Source organism: Geotrypetes seraphini, chromosome 5 (assembly GCF_902459505.1).
Source record: "Geotrypetes seraphini chromosome 5, aGeoSer1.1, whole genome shotgun sequence".
NCBI classification, from domain to species: Eukaryota; Metazoa; Chordata; class Amphibia; order Gymnophiona; family Dermophiidae; genus Geotrypetes; species Geotrypetes seraphini.
Window position 1 is genome coordinate 3,852,631 of NC_047088.1, and position 20,663 is coordinate 3,873,293.

Sequence of the window (20,663 nt, forward strand, 5' to 3'; positions counted from 1 at the left end):
TCCCTCCATTATATGTAAGGCTGCCAACTGAATCCAGATTCACAGGACAGGGTTGATCCGGTCCTGGGTTTACCCCACTGCATGCAGGGACTTGTAGTTCTGATTTCTCCATTGCATGCCCTAAGAAAAACAAGGCTATAACTCTCAAGATCATTTTTGTCCTATGAATCTGGATCCAGCTAGTAGAATTAATTATATGCATATTCATGCTAGATATGCTGACAGAAGACTGGACAGATGGTTCTGGAAGACGTAACATAGCAACTTCACTTATACCACAGTAACCTCTCAGTTCAACATGGTTAGTAACAATCGAGAGACTGTACAAGCACAGTGTATTATAATCACATTCAGAAGAATTTGTCAAATAAGTAGGTCTTTAGCATTTTCCTAAAGGAAAGATAGGAGTTCAGGACAGAAAAGGGTTTATCCCATGATCCAGCTTGAAAAGATACAATTCTGTGAGAAATCTTTTGTATATGCAACCTTTTACAGTGGTTGAAGCTATAGCCTCAGCACCCTGGGGTGTGGGTTCAAATCCCGCACTGCTCCTTGTGACCCTGGCCAAGTCACTTAATCCTCCTTAGCCCCAGGTACGTTAGATAGATTGTGAGTCCACCGGGACAGATAGGGAAAAATGCTTGAGTACCTGACTGTAAAACCGCTTAGATAACCTTGATAGGCGGTATATAAAATCCTAATAAAACTTAAGAAAAACGTTTTCGGTCAGTAAATTTAAAGTGATCAATAATATAATCAGGTGTAAGGCCAAACAGTGTTTTGTAGCAGGTACAACCTAACTTGAATAATATTCTTACCAACGTAGCTTCTGATAGAATTTAGTTACATGATCAAATGTTTTCAAATTGAAAATCAACTCAACAGCCGTGTTCTGAATGATCTGCAACTTGTCCTCCCCAGATTCCAGATATATTTTGATGATTCTCCTCTTTGGTTTTCTCCTTAGGAGCAGAATGTGAACAATTTGAAGTTCTCCTACCCCAGTATGGACCCTGAGAAGCAATACACATTTCAGGTCCGCAGCAAGATTAATAAGTATTGTGGAACCAGCAAAATCTGGAGCGAGTGGAGTAATGCCATCACCTGGGGGAAAAACACAACTATTCTTGGTAAAAACAAGCCCAAACTATCATTCTGACCTTACCCCAAAGCACTAAGAATCTGATGTCCAGGTTCCCTTGCCTCCCAAAGTATTCCCAAGAGAGAGCTCCGAGATCTCCTCCCAAAACGGTTCCTCACTGAGATCCAAACAGTGGTGCAGTAAGAGTAGGAGGTGCCTGGGACCCCGCTCCTTCATTCCCCCATCCCTCTAAATCTTCGCCAGCATGAGTGGCTTTTCTCCAGCATGCCCCATGACCTGGAAGTGATTCAGAAGGGAACAGGCAGGAGAAGTTGCTCAAGCTTTTGAAGATCTACAGAGGTACAGACGGGGTAGGGGGAGTGAGGGCACAAGCAAGGCAGGGAGGTATGGGTGCCCCCACCAACACGGAGCCCGGGGTGGTCTGCCCACCTCTCCTTACTACACACTGCCTTCAAAAGCTTACCCCACCACTGAGATCCAAGGGCTCCTTACCCAAAGTATTTTACCATGAAGTTCTCCTGTGCCCTCTCCTCGAGTGTGCTATCAGAAGGAGAACAAGGTCCTTCATTCCAAAGCATTCCACAACAGAGTCTTGAGAGTCCATCTGCGCAGTCCATGGTAGTATGCAAAAAAAAAAAAAAAAATCAACTTTATCAAATCTTGTCTCCACAAGGCTTATTTTTGTCCACTTTGTATGTCTTACTCATGTGTCAAATTTCAACTTGATTAGACAATATTTCGAGGTCACCCCAGCATGCACTGTTTGCTTGTGTGTTGTGTAAGTAGATGATTACACATAATTAGTTTGTATGGCGTCTAGTTTGCGATCTGCACCTGAAAAGTCCTTGGAAAGTCAGTCTGTCGGCTGTCAATTGCTAGACCGCCAGGTGGACTGGATATTCTTCGATTCCTCAATTTTCATCACTATGATGAAGGAAAACCTCTACGGAAAGCTATAGTTGATGTATGAGTCGGTGATGGCAGTATGAGATCGAGCCAGGATACCGACACAATGCACAGACTCTTGCATTAGGAAGTTGAAGAAACTATAGAAATAAAACTGTTGCAAACAAGGCGCTCACAGACATTTCCAGACATCTATGGTTTCTGTCCAAGCACCTGGCAGCACTTGCCTTTTTTGATGATAGAATCACACCAGAAACAAAGCTACGAATGGTGCTAAACTTACAACGTCCACCATTGCCAAACATTCCACGACATCTCATAGATAGATGAAATGGAACCTGTGACCTTTGAGAGTCTTGCAACACAGAATAGTCATTTTTTGATTTTTTGATTGAAGAAAGATCAACAAAAGCAAAAAATGTTCCTGAAAAAATATCCCACAGAGTGGACCGATGATCCAGTTTTCGATAAACTTTGGAATCAGGAATCCAAACTGACTTATTAATGATGCAGCAGAACGAGGGATAAGCTTCAAAGATAAAGAACAGAAGCAATTTGTTCTTTGGCCAGTGGCTGGACAACAAAGTTTCCTTCTGCATCAAAGGCGGCTCTTATGTCATAGACTGTTGATTATTTGTTCCTATTATAGTGGTTATCAAATACTTTGGTACAAACTGAAGAGAGGCAGTGCAATTCTGGTCACTGTATGTCAAAAAAGATATAGTGGAATTAGAAAAAGTACAGAGAAGGGTGACTAAAATGATAAAAGGGATGGGATGACTTCCCTTTGAGGAAAGGCTAAAGCAGCTAGGGCTCTTTAACTTGGAGAAGAGATGGCTCTGGGGTGATATGATAGAGGTCTATAAAATACTGAGTGAAGTAGAAAGGGTAGATGTGAGTCACTTGTTTACTCTTTCCAAAAATACTAGGACTAGGGGGTATGTGATGAAGCTACTAAGTAGAAGATTTAAAACAAACCAGATAAAATATTTCTTCACACAGTGTATAATTAATTTGTTGCTGGAGAATGTGGTGAAAACAGCTTAGCAGAGTTTAAAAAAGGCTTGGATAATTTCCTAAAAGAGAAGTCCATAGGCCATTATTGAGATAGCTTGGGGAAATCCACTGCTTATTCCTAGGATAAGCAACATAAAATCTGTTTTACTACTTGGGATCTAGCAAGGTACTTGGGACCTGGGTGGGCCACTGTTGGAAACAGGATACTGGGCTTGATGGACCTTTGGTCTGTCCCAGTATGGCAATTCTTATGTTCTTATGGATAGGACATACTTTAGTGAGAAATACAGAGTTTACAACATTTACAGTATGGACATAATATACAGACTTAAAATTTAGACTTAGTGGACATGGAGGTAAAGTAGCTTTTCTTAGCAGGTGGTACTAATTATGGTTATATTTGTGGTGGCAAACAAGTTTTAGTGAGATTCCGTTTGGTGATTCATCTGTCAGGGATGTGGACGCAGGTCGTTAAGGAGCTGGGTTTGTAAAGAGGAAGGTTTCATGTTTTTCCTAAGTTCCAAAGCCTGTCTAGAGATTTAATGGATGGGGGGATGGTGTGTCATAATTTAGGTAAGTAATGAGAAAGAGCGTCTTCTGGCTGTTTCAGACTTGAGTGAACAGCCAGGATCAGCCGTTTTTCTGTTTGGGATATCAGTGATCGGTTGGGGACATAAATTTGTAGTTTTGATGGTATATTGTTTGGTGTCATCTTGTGGAAAGTCTTGAAGGATAACACGAAGGCTTTAAAAGCACATTGTTTTTGGATAGGCAGCCAGTGCATGGAAATTAGTGCAGGGGGGTGACATGATCGCAGAACCCAGGTTTTTTAGGAGTTGGATTGTGGCATTTTGCACCCCTTGGAGACAGGAGAGTGTTTTTGCTGGTTGGCCCACTAGAAGAGTGTTGCAGTAATCTAGGCGGGATAATACAAATGCACTTTAGTTGGCGGAGGTGATAGAAGGATGAAGACACTAATTTTGATACATGGTCTGAGAGCGACAGGTTTGAGACTAGAATCACTCCTAGGCTGCGGACGGTGTCTTTGGCTATGAGGGTATCATTTCCCCCAAGAAAGAGATGGGCGCGGGTTATGCGTAGGTGTCCTTGTGTATCCAGAGAAGTTCTGTTTTTGCTGCGTTGAGTTGTAGTTTATTTGAAATCATCCAGTTTTTTTTTTTAATTTCTATTAGGCAGCAGTGGAGTTTCTTTATTTGTGTATCTCGGTGTTAACCTAGGGGAAGGTAAAGCTGTATGTCGTCTGCATATGAGTGGATTTTGTTTTGGTATTTTTCTGCAATGTCGAATACTGGTTTGACATATAAGTTGAAGAGGAGTGGGGATAGTAATGCATCATGGGGCACTCCGTAGCAGAGTTCTGATAAGGAGGCTTCCAGTAGTACTCCCCCTATATCCCCCTCACCCCCTGACCTCCTCCTCATATTCAAGAGAACCCCCTTTAGAGATCGGAACCATAGCTCTACCAATCTCCCATCAATGCGCACTGTTGCTCCTACTATACCTCATCTGCATCAGAACTTGTACAGCCAACCCTCGATATCCAACACCAATACCAATTCACTACACCTCACACCGTGAGGCTAAGCCCAAGTTCCCACCATTCCCACCATACAAACCACACGACCACCCAAAGCTAGGTCCACTTCCAACCCCTCCCCCCACACTCCCTCCAAGCCCCGCACTATAAAACAGCGGTCACTAAAAAAACTAGCCTACTCCCACTACCTTCCAAACGAAGTCACCACCCATCAGAACCTACGAGGCTACTACCTCAACATAAGATCGATGAGGAACAAATCCATCTTGATCAAGGATTGGCTGAACGAAATTAACCCGGACCTTCTGCTACTCACTGAAACTTGGCTACTATCAGACAGCGACATCATTATCAAAGATTGTCTCCCCCCAGGCTTCAAGATTATAACTCTTGCTAGAACCTGGGGAAGGGGAGGAGGATTAGCAATAATCTACAGAGACCACCTAAATTGCGCTGTTCTTAACTCTGAATCTTCGCCCAACTTAGAGATATTATCAGTATCGCTAACCTCAAAAACCCTAACAGCCTCCCTAACAACTATTCTGTTCTATGTCCCACCAAAAAAATGGAACCTAGCCAAGGAGGACTTCACGGAATTCTTGATAACCAACTCTCTAGCAAGCCCATACAACTTACTATGTGGTGATATCAACATTCATCTAGAGCAAACAGACCAACCAGAAATATCAGATTTTTGGTCACTCATCGCTCAATTAGACTACTTCACACCACCCCCAACCAAAACCCATCAAAAAGGTCATCAGTTAGACCTGGTGACTTTCTCCTCTAAAGAACCAATCAACCCCAAACTCTACTGGAAAGAAGATAACTGGTCAGACTCCCTATGGTCTGACCACAGATTATGTTACTTCACTATTGACTGCCAGCAAAGAGCCAACATAAATAATAAAACAAGAACCAATAAAACCCACACTTCCAGAGGTAAGATCGACCCAATAGAATTCTGGTCCCACTATGAGAATATCATTACTCAGAACACAGAAACAGATCAATTCATGTCCTCATGGACTAAAGACAGCACAAACATTCTAAACAAAATTGCACCCTTAAAAATCCGCAGAAAGAGAAGCACAAATCTAGAGGGATAGTATGACTCCGAGCTGCTACTGCTAAAGAGAGACCTAAGAAAATCAGAAAGAGTATGGTCTAAATCTGGTACTCAAGAGCACAGGGCTGAGTGGAGATCAAAAGTAAAATACTACAAAAACCTCACCAAGGAAAAACAAAAAAATTTCTACGCCCAAAAAATAGGAAACGTCACAAACAACAGTAGAAACCTTTTCAACCTGGTCAACGACCTCTACAATCTTGAGACACTCACGAACATCCGGGAGGATTCCACCCTAACAGCCAGCACCCTAGTAGACTTCTTCAATTTCAAAATACAAAAATTAAGATCATCTATAACGCCCCCGGCCAATCCCCATGGGTACTTCCCCATCCTCAATGACACAAACACATCCAACTGTGTTCTAGGATCCAGAACCGACCTAAGTTGGAATCATTTCACACCCATAGACTGGCAATCCTTCAACAAATACTACAACAAATACAATAACTCCTACTACAGACTAGATACTTGCCCCCCTAATGTCATGAAAACTGCTCCAGCCCACTTCAAAGCCAACATGCTGTCATGGGTCAATGCTCTACTATCCGCCGGAAACTTCCCAGCAGAGCAAGGCCACATCTTGATAACCCCAATTACAAAAAACTCAAAAGAACCTCCCAACATCCCATCTAATTACAGACCCATCGCCAGCATCCCACTAGTCACCAAAATAACTGAGGGGGCAGTAAATGCTGAACTCACCACATACCTGGACAAATTCGACATCTTACACGACAACCAATCAGGCTTTCTCTCTGGCCACAGCACCGAAACCATCATTGCCTCTCTTCTCGACCACCTGCACTCGCTCTTCAGCCAGAGCTCCAGCGCCCTAATCTTGCAACTTGACCTAAGCAGTGCTTTCGATCTAGTAGACCACACCATTCTCCTAAACTGCCTTGCACACATCGGCATCTCCGGACAGGTTCTCAGCTGGTTCAACGGGTTTCTAAAAAATAGATCTTACAGAGTCATCAAGAACGACTCCTACTCCCATAGCTGGGACAACTCTTGTGGTGTCCCCCAGGGCTCGCCACTATCCCCCACCCTATTCAATATCTACCTCGTCTCCCTGGGAAACCTGCTGCACAACTTCAAGCTCAAATTCTTCATTTACGCAGACGACATCACAATAATCATCCCTCTAACCAGTTTCACCCTAGAGCTGCTTGATTCTATATCACACTTACTCAGGCAGATAGAACTCTGGATGCTATCCCATAGACTAAAATTAAACGCTGACAAAACTAAATTCTTCCTGGCCTCCCCTAACGACAAACTCATAACTACCTCAATCCAAGTGAATGGATCGGACTTTCCCCTAGAACAAACCCTAAAAATACTAGGAGTCACCCTAGACAAACACCTTTCCCTTGAGAAGCACACTGATCTTACCGTCAGGAAATGCTTCTCGGTGCTCTGGAAACTCCGCACCATAAAAAAATACTTTGATGACAACTCATTCCGACTGTTAGTACAATCTTCCATTCTCAGCATCCTCGATTATTGCAATATCATTTACCTAGGCGCCATGAAGAAAACTACCAGGAGACTAAAACTGATTCAGAACACTGCTGTCCGCCTTATATTTGGCCTAAACAAATGGGAACATATCACCCCTTTCTACCATAAACTGCACTGGCTGCCATTTGAATCCAGAGTACTGTTCAAGTTCGCATGCCTCAGCTTCAAAACGGTGTTTGGTCTATCCCCAAGCTACCTCATCCCCCACTTTAAATTAAATCACAACAATAAGAACTCTCGCAGAATTAATCTATTCGCCTTCCCCTCCCTAAAACTATGCCCTCTCAAACGATTCGTTGACAAAACCTTCTCCTTCCAGGCGGCCAAAATAAACTCATGGCTTGCCCAAATTATACTTGACGCCCCCACTTAACTGGACTTCAGAAAAAAACTCAAAACTCACTTATTCCACAGACAGAATCCCTAACACTCCCTCTCGCGACTTCTCCCTTCAATACACTTGAACCCCCTCCCCCAGGTCCCCTCCAAACCTATTAACTTCCCGGTCACTCATGTATATTCCATGTACTATATTCCCAGTATATTCCTTGCATATTCCTTGTTTTCTCCTTGTACCATACTCCTTGTATTCTCCTTGTATATTACTTGTATATTCCTACTGATGGTATTTTATATCGACTTCATCTCGTTAAATTCCTGTTAACTTCAACGACATGTACATTTCAAAAAATTGTAAATTCCAACGTTATTTTCATGTGTAATCTTATTAACTACTGTGAACCGGCTAGAACTCTCTGGGTATGGCGGTATACAAAATAAAGTTATTATTATTATTATTACTTTCTGAGACCTTTTGTTCAAAATTAGCCTTGTGGACACGCAAAATGCTTGAAGACCCTCCAGACATGGCCTCGAGCTCTGGGCCTTCCAAAACCCAGACAAACTACCAAAAAGAGGACATGTCCAGGTTTCCCATACTGGGTGTAAGGTCTTTTCCCAATGCATTTAATTAAAGAAAGCTCAGAGTCCCTTACAGCCAAAGCTTTCTACCAGAGACTTGACAGATTTATTCCCCCACTCCTAAAGGTGAGCTCAGGCTCTCCAAATGCTTTAACCCATAGAGTACCAGAACTACTTCACATAGAATACAGGATATCCTCAACCCCATTTACCAATAACACACACACATGTAAAGCTTTAATTTTTCCATCACCTGTAGTGCCAGGCAAACTTTTTAACCGAGTACTTTTGCTTCATCAGATGCCTCAAATCCAGTTTTCCCTACTCAGACACTAGTGACAAGTGTGGTCTCCTCTCTGCTTATCATAGTTCTAATCATTTTACTGATCAGAAGAGAGAGGTAAGCTTTCTGATATTCATTGTTGAAAAATTGTGGGATATAAGACCTGTATAGGATAGTAGTATTTCCCCAAACCCTCGTATTCAGCTGTTATGTGGGATAAAAATCATGAAAAGTATGGGGTGGAGATTTTGTTCAATTCACCTGCTGACCAGGGCAGGATTAACCAATAGGCCAAGTAGGCACGTGCCAAGGCCCAAAATGGGCAGGGGGCCCGATGAAGGAGGGCATCAACATTGTTTTTCCAAACAGCGATGAGCCCCTCCAGCATCGATCGGCAATGCAGCACACCCCCTCCTCCCGATCGGCAACACAGGCCCCACCATCGATGGAAAATAAGACAAACAAGCAACATGGGTAAGAAAGGCAAAAAGCAAATAGGATGCTAGGAATGATTTAAAAAGGCTATTCTTATGTTCTTATGGGAGAGGCAGAGGCAAAGGATCTGCCACAAGATGACGAACTAGATCTGCATGCTACGGACGCCTGGGTCAGTCCAGGGCCAGCAGGATCACAAGGCCGGGATGCCCATTCAGAGCAATGCTGCTGTTGACTGTCCACCACTTTGCTGCTGCTTTAGAAGGCCTTGGAGGTATCTCTGGTCTTGCCGGGTTGGGGGGTGGAAGTGTTGGTCGCTGTATTAGTGAGTCCAATTTTTTGGACAATGAATTGATTCAAATCAATTCACCAAAGTGAATCGGTGAATCAATTTGAATCGGTGAATTGAGTAGAATAACCGTGCAACATAGAGGGAACAGTTCCTGTTAGCCCACGTTAAATGCTTTGTGCCCTTTAATAAGCATATGCCAAATTCTCTTCTATCCTGAGCTTTAAGGGGATGTTTACTATTTATTTATTCAATTATTGAGCCCAGAACGGGTTACAAAGTACATCCACAATATAATCGAGATAGGACAGAGATGACATAATTTACAATATAGACATGACAGTAAAACATATACACTAAGCAACATCTGGTGAGAGTAGGTGGCAAAGGTGCGTTGACTCTGATGGCATTTCTGGGTTCTAAGCCTTTAACGCATGCTAACAGTTACCACATGGCAGCATTCAAGTGTTCTGTGGTAATAAACCTCTTAGGGTGCACAATATAGAATTTATCTGGGAGAAGGTGTGGCATGGTGATTTAGTGGAGACCTACTCCCTAAGCCCCCTCCTCTGGCATACAAACTAAAAAGGCTTTAGAAGTTTAGTGCATCCCGATTCCACTAGCCCAGCCTCTGGCTCTTCAGTCCTCCCTGCAAATCTAAAAAGTGGGAGACAGGAGCAGTGCCACTGTTAAAAAGGTCTGCACCTGACCTACTTGGTACATCCTGGACACACCACACTGGAGTCAGATACTGCCATATTTTCCAGATGGCAGCAGCAAAGTAGGATGAACAGGCATCAATCCTGCCTTTTATCTTGCATTCTTCTATTAGTAATCAAGTATCCATCATGACTGGAATCTACTAGGCATTCTTCATTCTGCAGAACTCAGAGCAAAGACCTCTTACTTTTGTTTTCAGGCATCCCTGAAAGCTCATCTTTTTTACTTAGCATTTTTTGGAGTCCCCTAGTATGGCTGGGGTGGTCAGGCAGAGGCACAGCTTCCATCAACCCACCTGTCTCTCCTAAGAATTGTAAACCACTTTGATTCTTCTCCCGAAAGGTGGGATATCAAGTATGAAATTATGTAGAATTAATACCTTTGACTTAGGCAGCAAGGACTCTCCTATGAATAGGCAGCACTACAAATATTACACTAGGCTCTAGATTACTAATACTATTAGTAAAACAGAACAAGTGGGGCAACTACAGATCTCTACACAGAAACTTCAGGCTCACAGAATATTGTATCTTAGTCATTCACCAAATACAGAATAAGGGATCACAAATAGAATTGAACTAAGAATCCCAAGAAGTAAAATTTAGCATGTACTGCAACAGCAAAGAAATAAAAACAGAAATGCATTTCCTTTTGTCCTGAACATAATGCAAAGACATTCAACTATGCAGTGGCGTACCAAGGGGGGGGGGGAGGTCCGCCCCAGGTGCACGGCTTGGGGGGGGTGCACAGTCGGCCAGGTCCTCCAGCTCTTCCTTTCCCCCAGCCGCGCCGCTACAATCCTACCTCCCCCTCCGACAAGAAGTCTTTTACTAAGGCTGATGTGTCCATTATATTATATGGACGAACCCTTCTTCCAAAGCCTTCCATCCCTGTGGGAGTCCCGTTGGCTAGAGGGGGGTCCCCGTGGGAGTCCCGTGGGCCAGAGGGGGGGTCCCCGTGGGAGTCCCGTGGGTTATGGGGGGATTCCCGCGATCCCCGTTCCCGTGCAGACCTCTACTGCGCACTGTACCGCCGGCTTCATTATCATGTCCACCATTACCCCCAAGTCCCTTTCTTGGGTACTCTAATTCAATAACATCCCTCCCATCGTATAGTTGTACCTCGGGTTTCTGTTTCCCACATGTAATACTTTACATTTCTCAACGTTGAACTTCATTTGCCATCTCGTCGCCCTAGTTTGTTCAAGTCCCTTTGCAATTCTTCGCAGTCTTCTTTAGTCCGAGCTCCACTAAATAGTTTGGTGTCGTCCGCAAATTTTATTATCTCACACTTCGTCCCTGCTTCTAGATTGATGTTGTACTGCTCATTGCAGTATGTAATATGCTGCCTTTTCCTAGATACTCATGTGTGACATGTGGCTTGTTACTAAAAATCATGTTTTTTATACAGATGGGGGGGAGTCAAAAAATGATGGGCCCTGGGTGTCACATATGCTAGGTACGCCACTGCAACTATGTACATTTCCCAGAACTAACCTAATCTAGTCAATAAATTACATTACATTACATTTGTGATTTCTATTCCGCCTGTGCCTTGCGGTTCTAAGCGGATTACAGTTAAAAGAGATCAGGACATTACCGAGAGAATTACATTGCAACGATTTAAGTAAATTACATGTTGTGGTATAGAAATACAAGTATAAGATATCTGGATTTATCGATAGAATAACTTGACAGGGTTCAAGTAGTTACAAGGTTCAGTGGGGAAAACAATATAGGCAACTGAAGAAAGTTACCTAACTTTGAAGGAATCAGTTAAGTGGATACCTAAGGGAGATGCTTATTTAGGAGAAGGTTAAATGGATACCTAAGGGAGATGCTTATTTATGAGTTTGGATATTTTTCGTAAATGAGGTTCAAGGGGATGACTAGTGTGTTATTTGCTGGGGAGAGTGCATGTGCGATTGGGGAGGGGAATGTTAAGTAAGGACGTGTTTTTTTAAAAGAAATGTTTTGATTTCTTTCCGAAACACTTTGATGTCTGTTGTTTTGATCATCAGTTTGGTGATGGTGGGGTCAATTTTCGCTGCCTGAGTTGCTAGAAGGCTGTCGTAAAGTTTCTTACATCGGGTACCATTATGAGGGGGGAAGGTGAAAAGATTCTGAGTTCTTCTTGATCTGGGTAGTCGGTAGCGGCAAAGACGGTTGTTCAGGTAATTGGGGGCCATACCATGGGTTACTTTGAAAAGTAAGCAGTAGAGTTTGAATTGAGTTCTTGCTTTTATCGGAAGCCAGTGAGAGTCTACATAGGCGGGTGTGACGTGGTCGAATTTGCTGAGCGAGTAGATGAGTCTGATAGCTGTGTTCTGAACGGTCTGTAGTTGTTTTATCATAGTATTTGGGCAAGGTAGGTAGAGGCTGTTGCAGTAATCTAAGGAGCTGAGTATGAGGGATTGTACAATGATCTTGAAGTGTTCTTTGGAAAAGAATTTTCTTATTTTTCTTAGGTTTCGCATGGTGAAGAATGCTTTTTTTATGGTTTTGTGTATTTGTGTTTGCATTATGCAGCCTCTGTCTAGGTGTGTTCCCAGAATTTTGAGAGTATTCTGTATTGGATATTTGATTGTGTTTACATCTAGTTCTGTTAGGGATGGTTTTTGTTCCTTCTCTAGTAGTAGGAATTTGGTTTTCTCCGCATTCAGTTTTAACTTGTGGTTCGTCATCCATTTTTCTACATTTTCCAATGTTGTTTTCAGGCGTCCGTTGGAGGTGGGGTCTTGGATGTCGAAGGGGAGGAGGATGGTTATATCATCCGCGTAGCTGAAGGATGTAATGTTTAGGGCGTCTAGGGCCGTGCCTAGGGATGCTATGAAGAGGTTGAAAAGTATGGGCGATAGAGGGGATCCTTGTGGAACTCCGCAGGGGTTTGACCATGAGTCGGATAGAAGATCATTTGACTTGACTCTGTATGATCTTGTTTTGAGGAATCCTTGGAACCAGTTGAGAACATTACCTGATATTCCTATGGCATCTAGTATCTGGAGTAGTATGGAATGGTCAACTAAATCGAATGCTGCTGAAAGATCGAGTTGGATGATTAGTAACTTATTTCCTTTGCTGAGGTGCTGACGGGCTATGTCTAGAAGGGAAACCAGAAGTGTTTCAGTACTGTGATTGGTTCTGAATCCGGATTGAGTAGGGTGTAGGATGTGGTGGTCTTCTAGGTAATTGGCGAGATATACTTTTATTTTTACCTTTATTGTCTGGACATTTTATTGGTAAGAAATACTTTTATTTTTACCTTTATTGTCTGGACATTTTATTTTTCCATAATGTTGATCCTAGTTTTTCTTTTCTGCTTTCTACTAACTCTATTTCCAGGGACTACCTTCTATTTGTCATTTCTCTTCTCTTGTTCAATTCCCTTATCATATTTCTCAGACATATTGCTCTTTCCCTTTTAGTTCTTTCCATATTTCTCACCCTACAGTCCTCCGTCTTTCTTTTTACTTAACAACTATCTCTAATTTTCTATCTCCTTCTCTCATCCCCTAGCTCTTCCTCCTTACTCCTTCCCTGGACTCCTAATCCCTTCTATCTTTCCTCTACACCCCATTACCTCATGTTTTACCCTATGTACTTACTATCTTCCTCTCACCCTTCTCCTTGACAACCCCCAATGATCTCTCCCACATGGTTCCCTATTCCCAGTTGTTCCCCTTCCTTTTCCCTTCCTCCCCTCCTCTCTCCCTCCCTTGTAGCCTGAAATTTGCCTCCTTCTTCCTTCAACCCCACAGCATCTCCCTGTACTATCTCTCTCTCTTTTCTATGATCAGCATTGAACTGCACAGTATTAACCCCCTAGTGGAGATGTGATGGTTATATTACAATTTAATTATTACAGTTAAACTTATGAGATCTTATAAACACAGTCAGATGTGTCAATAGGTTTCTCCTTCAATTCACACCAACACAGAGGTTAAACATTCAAATAATTGTATTTATTTATTGCAACTTAAAAAAAAACCCTAACAACAATTGAGAGTGAAAGAAAACTTAATAGGTATGTCCAACAACTGCTATCAGATGTTGTTTAATCAAGGTAAATTAAATTTAAATATAAATGAATAGAAAAGCTAATTTACCATTCACATGTGATCAGATTTGCATTGATAACATCATTATAGTTAATGATAATATTTAAACCTCAAACAAACATGTCATGTCTTTCAACTTAATACCAACTTTGCTCAAGGATATGCAGAACCAGAGAGTGTTTCTTAGTCCCAAAGTCCAATAAAATTATATATATATACAAAAAAAAATGTTAAAAAAACTGGAATCGCCACTTTCTTGCACTGGATACCACTGATTTGTTGTCCTATCAACTGTATAGAGCAGGGGTGGTCAACAAGGGCCACAATCCAGTTGTGTTTTTAGGATTTCCCCAATGAATATGCATGAGATCCATTTGCATACAATGGAGGCAGTGCATGCCATTGGGGAAATCCTGAAAACCTGACTGGATTGCGGCCCTCGTTGCTCACCCCTGGTCTAGAACCAGCAGCTCCTCTGATGATCCAGATGTTTGCTACTATTTTATCTGTAAACAAATCAAAGGAAGCAAAAACCTAACCTCCCTGGATAAAGCAGGCTAAAGTCTGTGTCTTCTTAGGCTAAGGCCATGTATTTCTAACAAGACATGCGAAAGAACAGATAATTCTTTAATCCCTAAACTGATTCGCCCATGAAAAAAAATATTTCTGATATGAAATCAGCTCACAGATTTTCAACACACATATCCACCTCAATTTTATTTTAATATCCAAGTATCTTTGATTCAGAAATAAACTCCTCAGTAATTACCTCATATTCTCACAGCTTCCTCACACAGAGCCTGATACTGTATATAGTACTATCAGGAATACTGATTGGAAACAGCTTTGCGCCACAGAACTTTCTAGAATCTTAAGACAATAGATTACTCCCAAGACTCAAAAGAACATTCAGCACCTCACAAATAGTCTCAGCAAGCCAGCAACCAGAACAGATTGCAGGAATGTATTCCTGCAGAAACCACCCCCCAGCTTAAAAATAAAATATAAACATTTGCCTTAAACACCAATAATATTAAGTAATCTGAGTTGAATAAGTGGTCTCACACAGTGAAGGGATTAAAACTCTCTATTTACCAGTATGCAATAATTTTTTTTAGCAACAGGCATCACAAAAATCCAGTTAAAACTTTAAAAGTTCTTATCAATTTTCCTTTGAAATATAACTCCAAAATTAATTTAGAAATCTCCTTCACAGCCTTCTCATTACACACCTCAGCTCAACAGCCCATAAACAAGTTTAATTTGCTGCATTTCTCAGGAAATATTCTTTTAAAAATATCTTCTCCTTCCACACAAACTCCAGAGCAGACATACAAATTTTCACTCAGCAGCTTTAAACTCTCTGCTTTCCTGTAGCTCACAGTAACTATATGCAGCTTCCCTTAAGCTTCCTGCTGCAGACTCTGTTTCGCATCTCTCTGATCTCCCTGCAGCTCACAGGCTCTGCACATGGGCCCATTCCCCAAGCATTTCCTCACCAATTTGTCTGTTTTCAATTTTTTTTTTCTTCCTGTTACAACAGCATGCATGTGTCGTCACCTAAGGTGGTAGAGGAGTTGCTTGATAGCATGAAGCTGCCTCCCTTTGATTGGCACAGGGAGGAAAAAAATTTCAGCTGACAGCATCAGGTTAACAGGTATAAGATACAGGACAGAGAATGGAGGTAGGTTAGTTCGAAGCAGTTGGGGCCAGCTTGAGCAGGAGAGAAGAGGTGGGGTCATGAAAGCGAGAGCATTGCAGCCAAATGGGAAAAATTAAAGGAAGTCCAGCACCTTTAGGAGTTTGCAGGCGCTCTGTGGGAGATAATGTAGTGCCAAGGGCACATTCTTTCCTACCCTGAATCCTGAAGGGTGCTAGAGGAATTTTTCTTGATTTTATATTTAAATTTAGGATTGTAATCATAAATGTCCTCTTTTATTCTGTTTCCAGAGTGTGGCTGATTATTGTTCCAAACATCCCAAATCCTAGCAAGAACTTTGAAGAGCTTTTCCAAACGCATAAAGGCAACTTTCCTGTAAGTTTTCTATATTTTTCCTACTTAGTGTCCGCAAAACAAGTGTTCCTGCATTTGACACCTCAATATTAAGGATGTTTTAACAGGGCTAGAATAATGCAATTGGGAGAGCTGTCATTCTTGAGCCCCTGTGGGAAGGAAATCTGTCTGTCCAAGTTAGACTGTAAGCTCTTCCAAGCAGGGACCGTCTATAAATGTCAAAATATATAGCGCTGTGTCCACCTTTCAGCGCTATATAAGTGATAAGTAGACACTCTTACAAGGTTCTGATGGGAACTGTGGTCCATGGACTTGCTTAAGGTTTCTTGTTTCTGGAAAGGTTAAAAATTAGGGACTCTTCCAGGTAGATGTGCATGAAGACTTCTAGTTCCATAGCTTCATAGATGCTGGTTTCATTTACACTGGAATCCAGAAAGGGCAGGAGAGAAGCACAGGGTTTCCCCAAATAAAGAGAATGAACAACTTTGCATATTTAGATAGCCCCAGAAGTGCAAAGGAAAGAGAAGCAGGGCAAGGAGACAGAATCTAACGGTGTACTAGTACAGACATAGCCATGAGATACATATAGAGCACCTTCTGGATAGTTTCCCTGACTGTGCTAGAGATGCCATGAACACAGCTAGTCACTTATACTCTGTGTCTCTGTCTCCATAAGGAATGGGCAGGAATGTCCAAAGACATTGTGGATAGCTTCACACCCAGCTACAACGAGACCCTCTGTTATGTGAGCGAGGAGCCTCTGCCCGAGAGAGGAGGGGGAGAGACAGGACTCTGTTTTCCCCCAGAAACTAAATCCCAGCCTGTTTCATCTACTGCCACAGACCTGCTGACTGGAAACTCCCAGCAACTCATGTGCATACAGTCACTATAAGTGTAAAGCAAAGCAGTCTCCAGTCCCCATAGAGGAGCATTCATCCACAGACAACGCACAGCTTCCTACATGTAGAAACAAGGAGACTGATATGTCTCCACGTAAAGATAAGTGCATTCTCAGCTGTGTTCTGCTAACTTTAAGCTAAACCCCTGAGCCCTGCCTCTTGTCTACACTTGAGATGTGTGGCCAGAGGTTGTGCATTGTCCTGCCTGAAATCTTCAGCTTCGACAATCTATTTAGTTGCCTCCACATAAATGGTTTTGAATGTTAATCTGGGAAGTCCTCCTTCCATTGAAACACTGGATTCATGATCTCACTTTCAAAAGGATCCCTGACGCCTTCCACCTGAGCTCCTGTGTACATACTCTGTGCTTAGAGTCAGTTTTGTAGGCTCAGCCTCGGACCTGATCCTGGCCCACAGTGTGTTTGTTCAGTACCTTTTCTCTATCCAGCATTCTCCAATCCCTCTATGCTGCATCTGTCCCACTCCCTTTTAATTCTCTACCACATTATTTGGAAAAATGTTTGTTGTATATTTCACCACAGAAGTTGAGATCTAAGAATCATCTATTGCTGGACACAAAGAGAGAGAATAATATCCCATATTTCCTGTCACTGTGCATCACCAGGCCAGACCACACCTCAAAGAGGAAGGTAGCCAAAAGAGCCCAGAGTACACGGTGCTGACCAAGCGCTTAATCAGTTCCTATTGGAGTAGTGGATTAAGTGATGCAAACACGTGGCTAGTTCAAACTTAAAGTACTTTATTTCTTCAGGGAGTCAATTTCAAAAGACCAAAATAACAATTACTGGAATTCTTCTTTGCAGGCATCAAACACAAATTTGGAACTTTAGCTCAATAATTCCCTTTCTCAGTAGGCCTTTGTTGCCTCCCCTAGGCCTGTGTCCCCCTGGTCCACTCAAACTTCCTAAACCAGGGTATTCTTGCAACTCAGCACTATATTCAGCTGGTTCAAAATCATTCCACACAATTTCAGTTCAAAATTATCACTGGCAGCAGCGCTCAGGGCAGAAGGGATCTCCTCCCATAGCGACCCACAAACCAGTCAAAAGAAGACAAAAACTAAACTATTCCAAAACAACTGCCAGGGCTGTGCAGCACTCCTGCCACAACCTGGAAAACCACAGTCTTAAAGAGTTGCAAAAAAAAAAAAAAAATTTACATTAAAGCCTTCAGCATTTTAAGTAAACTTTCCTTTTTACAGTTTACTGAGGCAGCCATCGCCTAGCTCAGCAATACTATAGCCCACAGTACTAGGCCTTCTTACTGGTTCACAAACAAGAAGGAAAAAAACACCTTCAGCAAAGCTTCTATTTCACTCCATTTCAGTTTCCATGGAATAAATGTCATTTCCTGAATCTCCTTCATAATACTCCGTGGCCTCTTCTGAGTCTAAACTCTCTATATTCACAGCCGTTTCATTAGACTACTCATTTAGCATTTCAAACTCATTATAAGTAACTCTAACCTGTACCTTTGGCTGCAGTATATACTGCTTCAGGCTCTTGGAACCAGTCTGGTTTCCTCATAAGACTTCCTCTCCAGCTTGGGTTGGTTCAGTGGCTACCTACCCTGTGAGCACTGCTGCTGGCCCTTATAAGCCTCCTGATAGCAAGCTGCGGGTGTGGCTTGTTTCTGGCTAAAAGGGTGCCTAGAATGTTCCTGGTGTTGCTTTAAACTGGGTTCCCTATGAATGTTGTGAATTAGCCCATAAACATTCCCCCTAGTACAACTCCGAGGGGTTTTAGGGGCTTTTTGGAAAGAGCAATCTTATTGGGGAAGAAAACCATATTACATTGCTGGATAACATCAGACCCACCGACACTGACTCATTGACGTACTCTTTTGCTTCAACATGCATCCATGGAGTGCCTTTGCTGCACACAACTGGATACTGATCCGGACCGCAAGTTTTGCACCATCTGTGAGCCTTTTTGGCTTACTTTGACAATTAATGCTCATAGTCACCTGTTGAACCCTTGATGTGACACCCATTCTAGACTCTGGACAGTTGAGTTTCTTGATTCTTGAATTGGGAAGGGAGGGTAGGTGGTTGGGAGGAACGGTTGGCATTTGCTCTTGTTCAGTGATTGTTTGTGTATGATGTTCTTGCTGTTTTGCCTATGTTGTTGTTTGAAACCTTAATAAAACAACCAAACAAGTAACATTCCCCCTAGGAACAATATTCCCTGCACTATTGGTTCCACCTGCCTCTTGTTCCCCATTCCATAACCTAGGTGAAAACAAATGGGTATTCTGCTGCTCCTTACTAAACCTTCCCTGACAGGTTCTGGTTCTGGGCTGAGGTGTCGGTACTGTATTTTCATTTTGGGTCTGCGTTTTCCTATTACCCTTCTCAGTCATAGGGTCCACGAACAAAGAGCTTTTGTTTCTCTTTAGCTGTCCCACTGATGTCAGGAACATTACGTCTCTGTAGAAACCTCCTGCAATTTAGGAAGTTATCTGTTTCTTCAAGTCTTTTTAAAGTGTTGTTGAATAATGTCTTTATTGAAAAATGGTTTATTAAATTGAAGAATGATGGTACTTAAGAATTAGGGCTCCTTTTACGAAGGCGTGTTAACGGGCTTAACGCATGCGACTTTTCATCACGCGCTAACCCCTGCGCTGGCCGGCGGTTTAGCGTGCGCTATTATGCGTGGCTTTGTAAAAGGAGCCTTTAGTTTGGATGTAGTTACGTTGAGGCTATGCAAATAGAATATTGTCATTTTGTATTTTCCTCTAATTGATGTATGTCTTTCTTGCCTATTTTATTATGTATGGAAATTGGTAAGCCGCCTTGCATAAAAGTGGATTAAAAATGTTTTAAATAAATAAATAAAACCTAATTTAGTTGTCCACGTCTATATCTTCCTTTCAATAAAAAGTAAACGAAAAGGATTCCGTTTAAAAAGCCAGAGGTGTGATTTTATCTATTTTGCATTTAGATGTTAAATGAACGATTCCTGGGTTACTTTTGAGTGGCCACAGAGGCGTCAGCCAGTCTCTAGTTAAGGTGGAAGCTAAGGCGACATCTCTCTCCTTCCTGTGCCGTATGGCACTTTGACAAGTAGGAAATAATGTCTCTTCCCAGAATTTGGTTCTTTAGGGCCCTTTTACTAAAGCTTAATGTGTGCTAACAAATTTACCCCCTTTTAATCAGCTGAGGTAGAGGTTTTTACCACTACATGCTCCAATGTTCATAGAATTCCTGTGAGTGTCAGAAACCTCTACCTCAGCTGATTAAAAGGGGGCCTCTCTCCTTAAGGCTTAAGACTACAGTATAGAGCAGGGGTGTCAAAGTCGGTCCTCGAGGGCCGCAATCCAGTGAGGTTTTCAACATTTCCCCAATGAATATGCATGAAATCTATTTGCATGCACTGCTTTCATTGTATGCTAATAGATCTCATGCATATTCATTGAGAAAATCCTGAAAACCCGACTGGATTGCGGCCCTCGAGGACCGACTTTGACACCTGTGGTATAGCGAATGACACAGAGAAAAAAATTTATCACCGTTCCCACCCCATCCCCGCGAGCTCGGTCCCCGTCCCCACCCTGAAACTGTCAGATCCCACTCTCAAAAGCCTCAAATAGTTATGATTTTATAATGAATTTATTTTATTAAAGTATAAAAAGAGACTATTCTGTACAATTGTCATTTTATAAACACAAATAATACAGAGCAAGGATCAATAAACCCCTGTCTCCCCTTCCTTTCACAAATATCCCCTCCACTATTGTGAAAACTGAACAAACCAAATTACTACAGAATGCTACATAGAAAAATC

The 20,663-nt window shown here is 42.2% G+C and overlaps 1 protein-coding gene across 3 annotated transcripts in view; it reads left to right on the plus strand.

The window, feature by feature from the left end:
- IL2RG (interleukin 2 receptor subunit gamma) overlaps window positions 1–19,731 on the plus strand; it is a 99,693-nt gene extending 79,962 nt beyond the window's left edge. For all 3 annotated transcript variants that reach the window (XM_033946259.1, XM_033946258.1, XM_033946257.1), the window contains 4 exons: window positions 968–1,130; window positions 8,461–8,560; window positions 15,895–15,979; window positions 16,635–19,731. In XM_033946259.1, the coding sequence (XP_033802150.1) occupies window positions 968–1,130; window positions 8,461–8,560; window positions 15,895–15,979; window positions 16,635–16,850 (564 nt within the window). In that variant the 3' untranslated portion in view covers window positions 16,851–19,731. The remainder of the gene's footprint in view (window positions 1–967; window positions 1,131–8,460; window positions 8,561–15,894; window positions 15,980–16,634) is intronic.
- The last annotated feature ends 932 nt before the right edge of the window (window positions 19,732–20,663 follow it).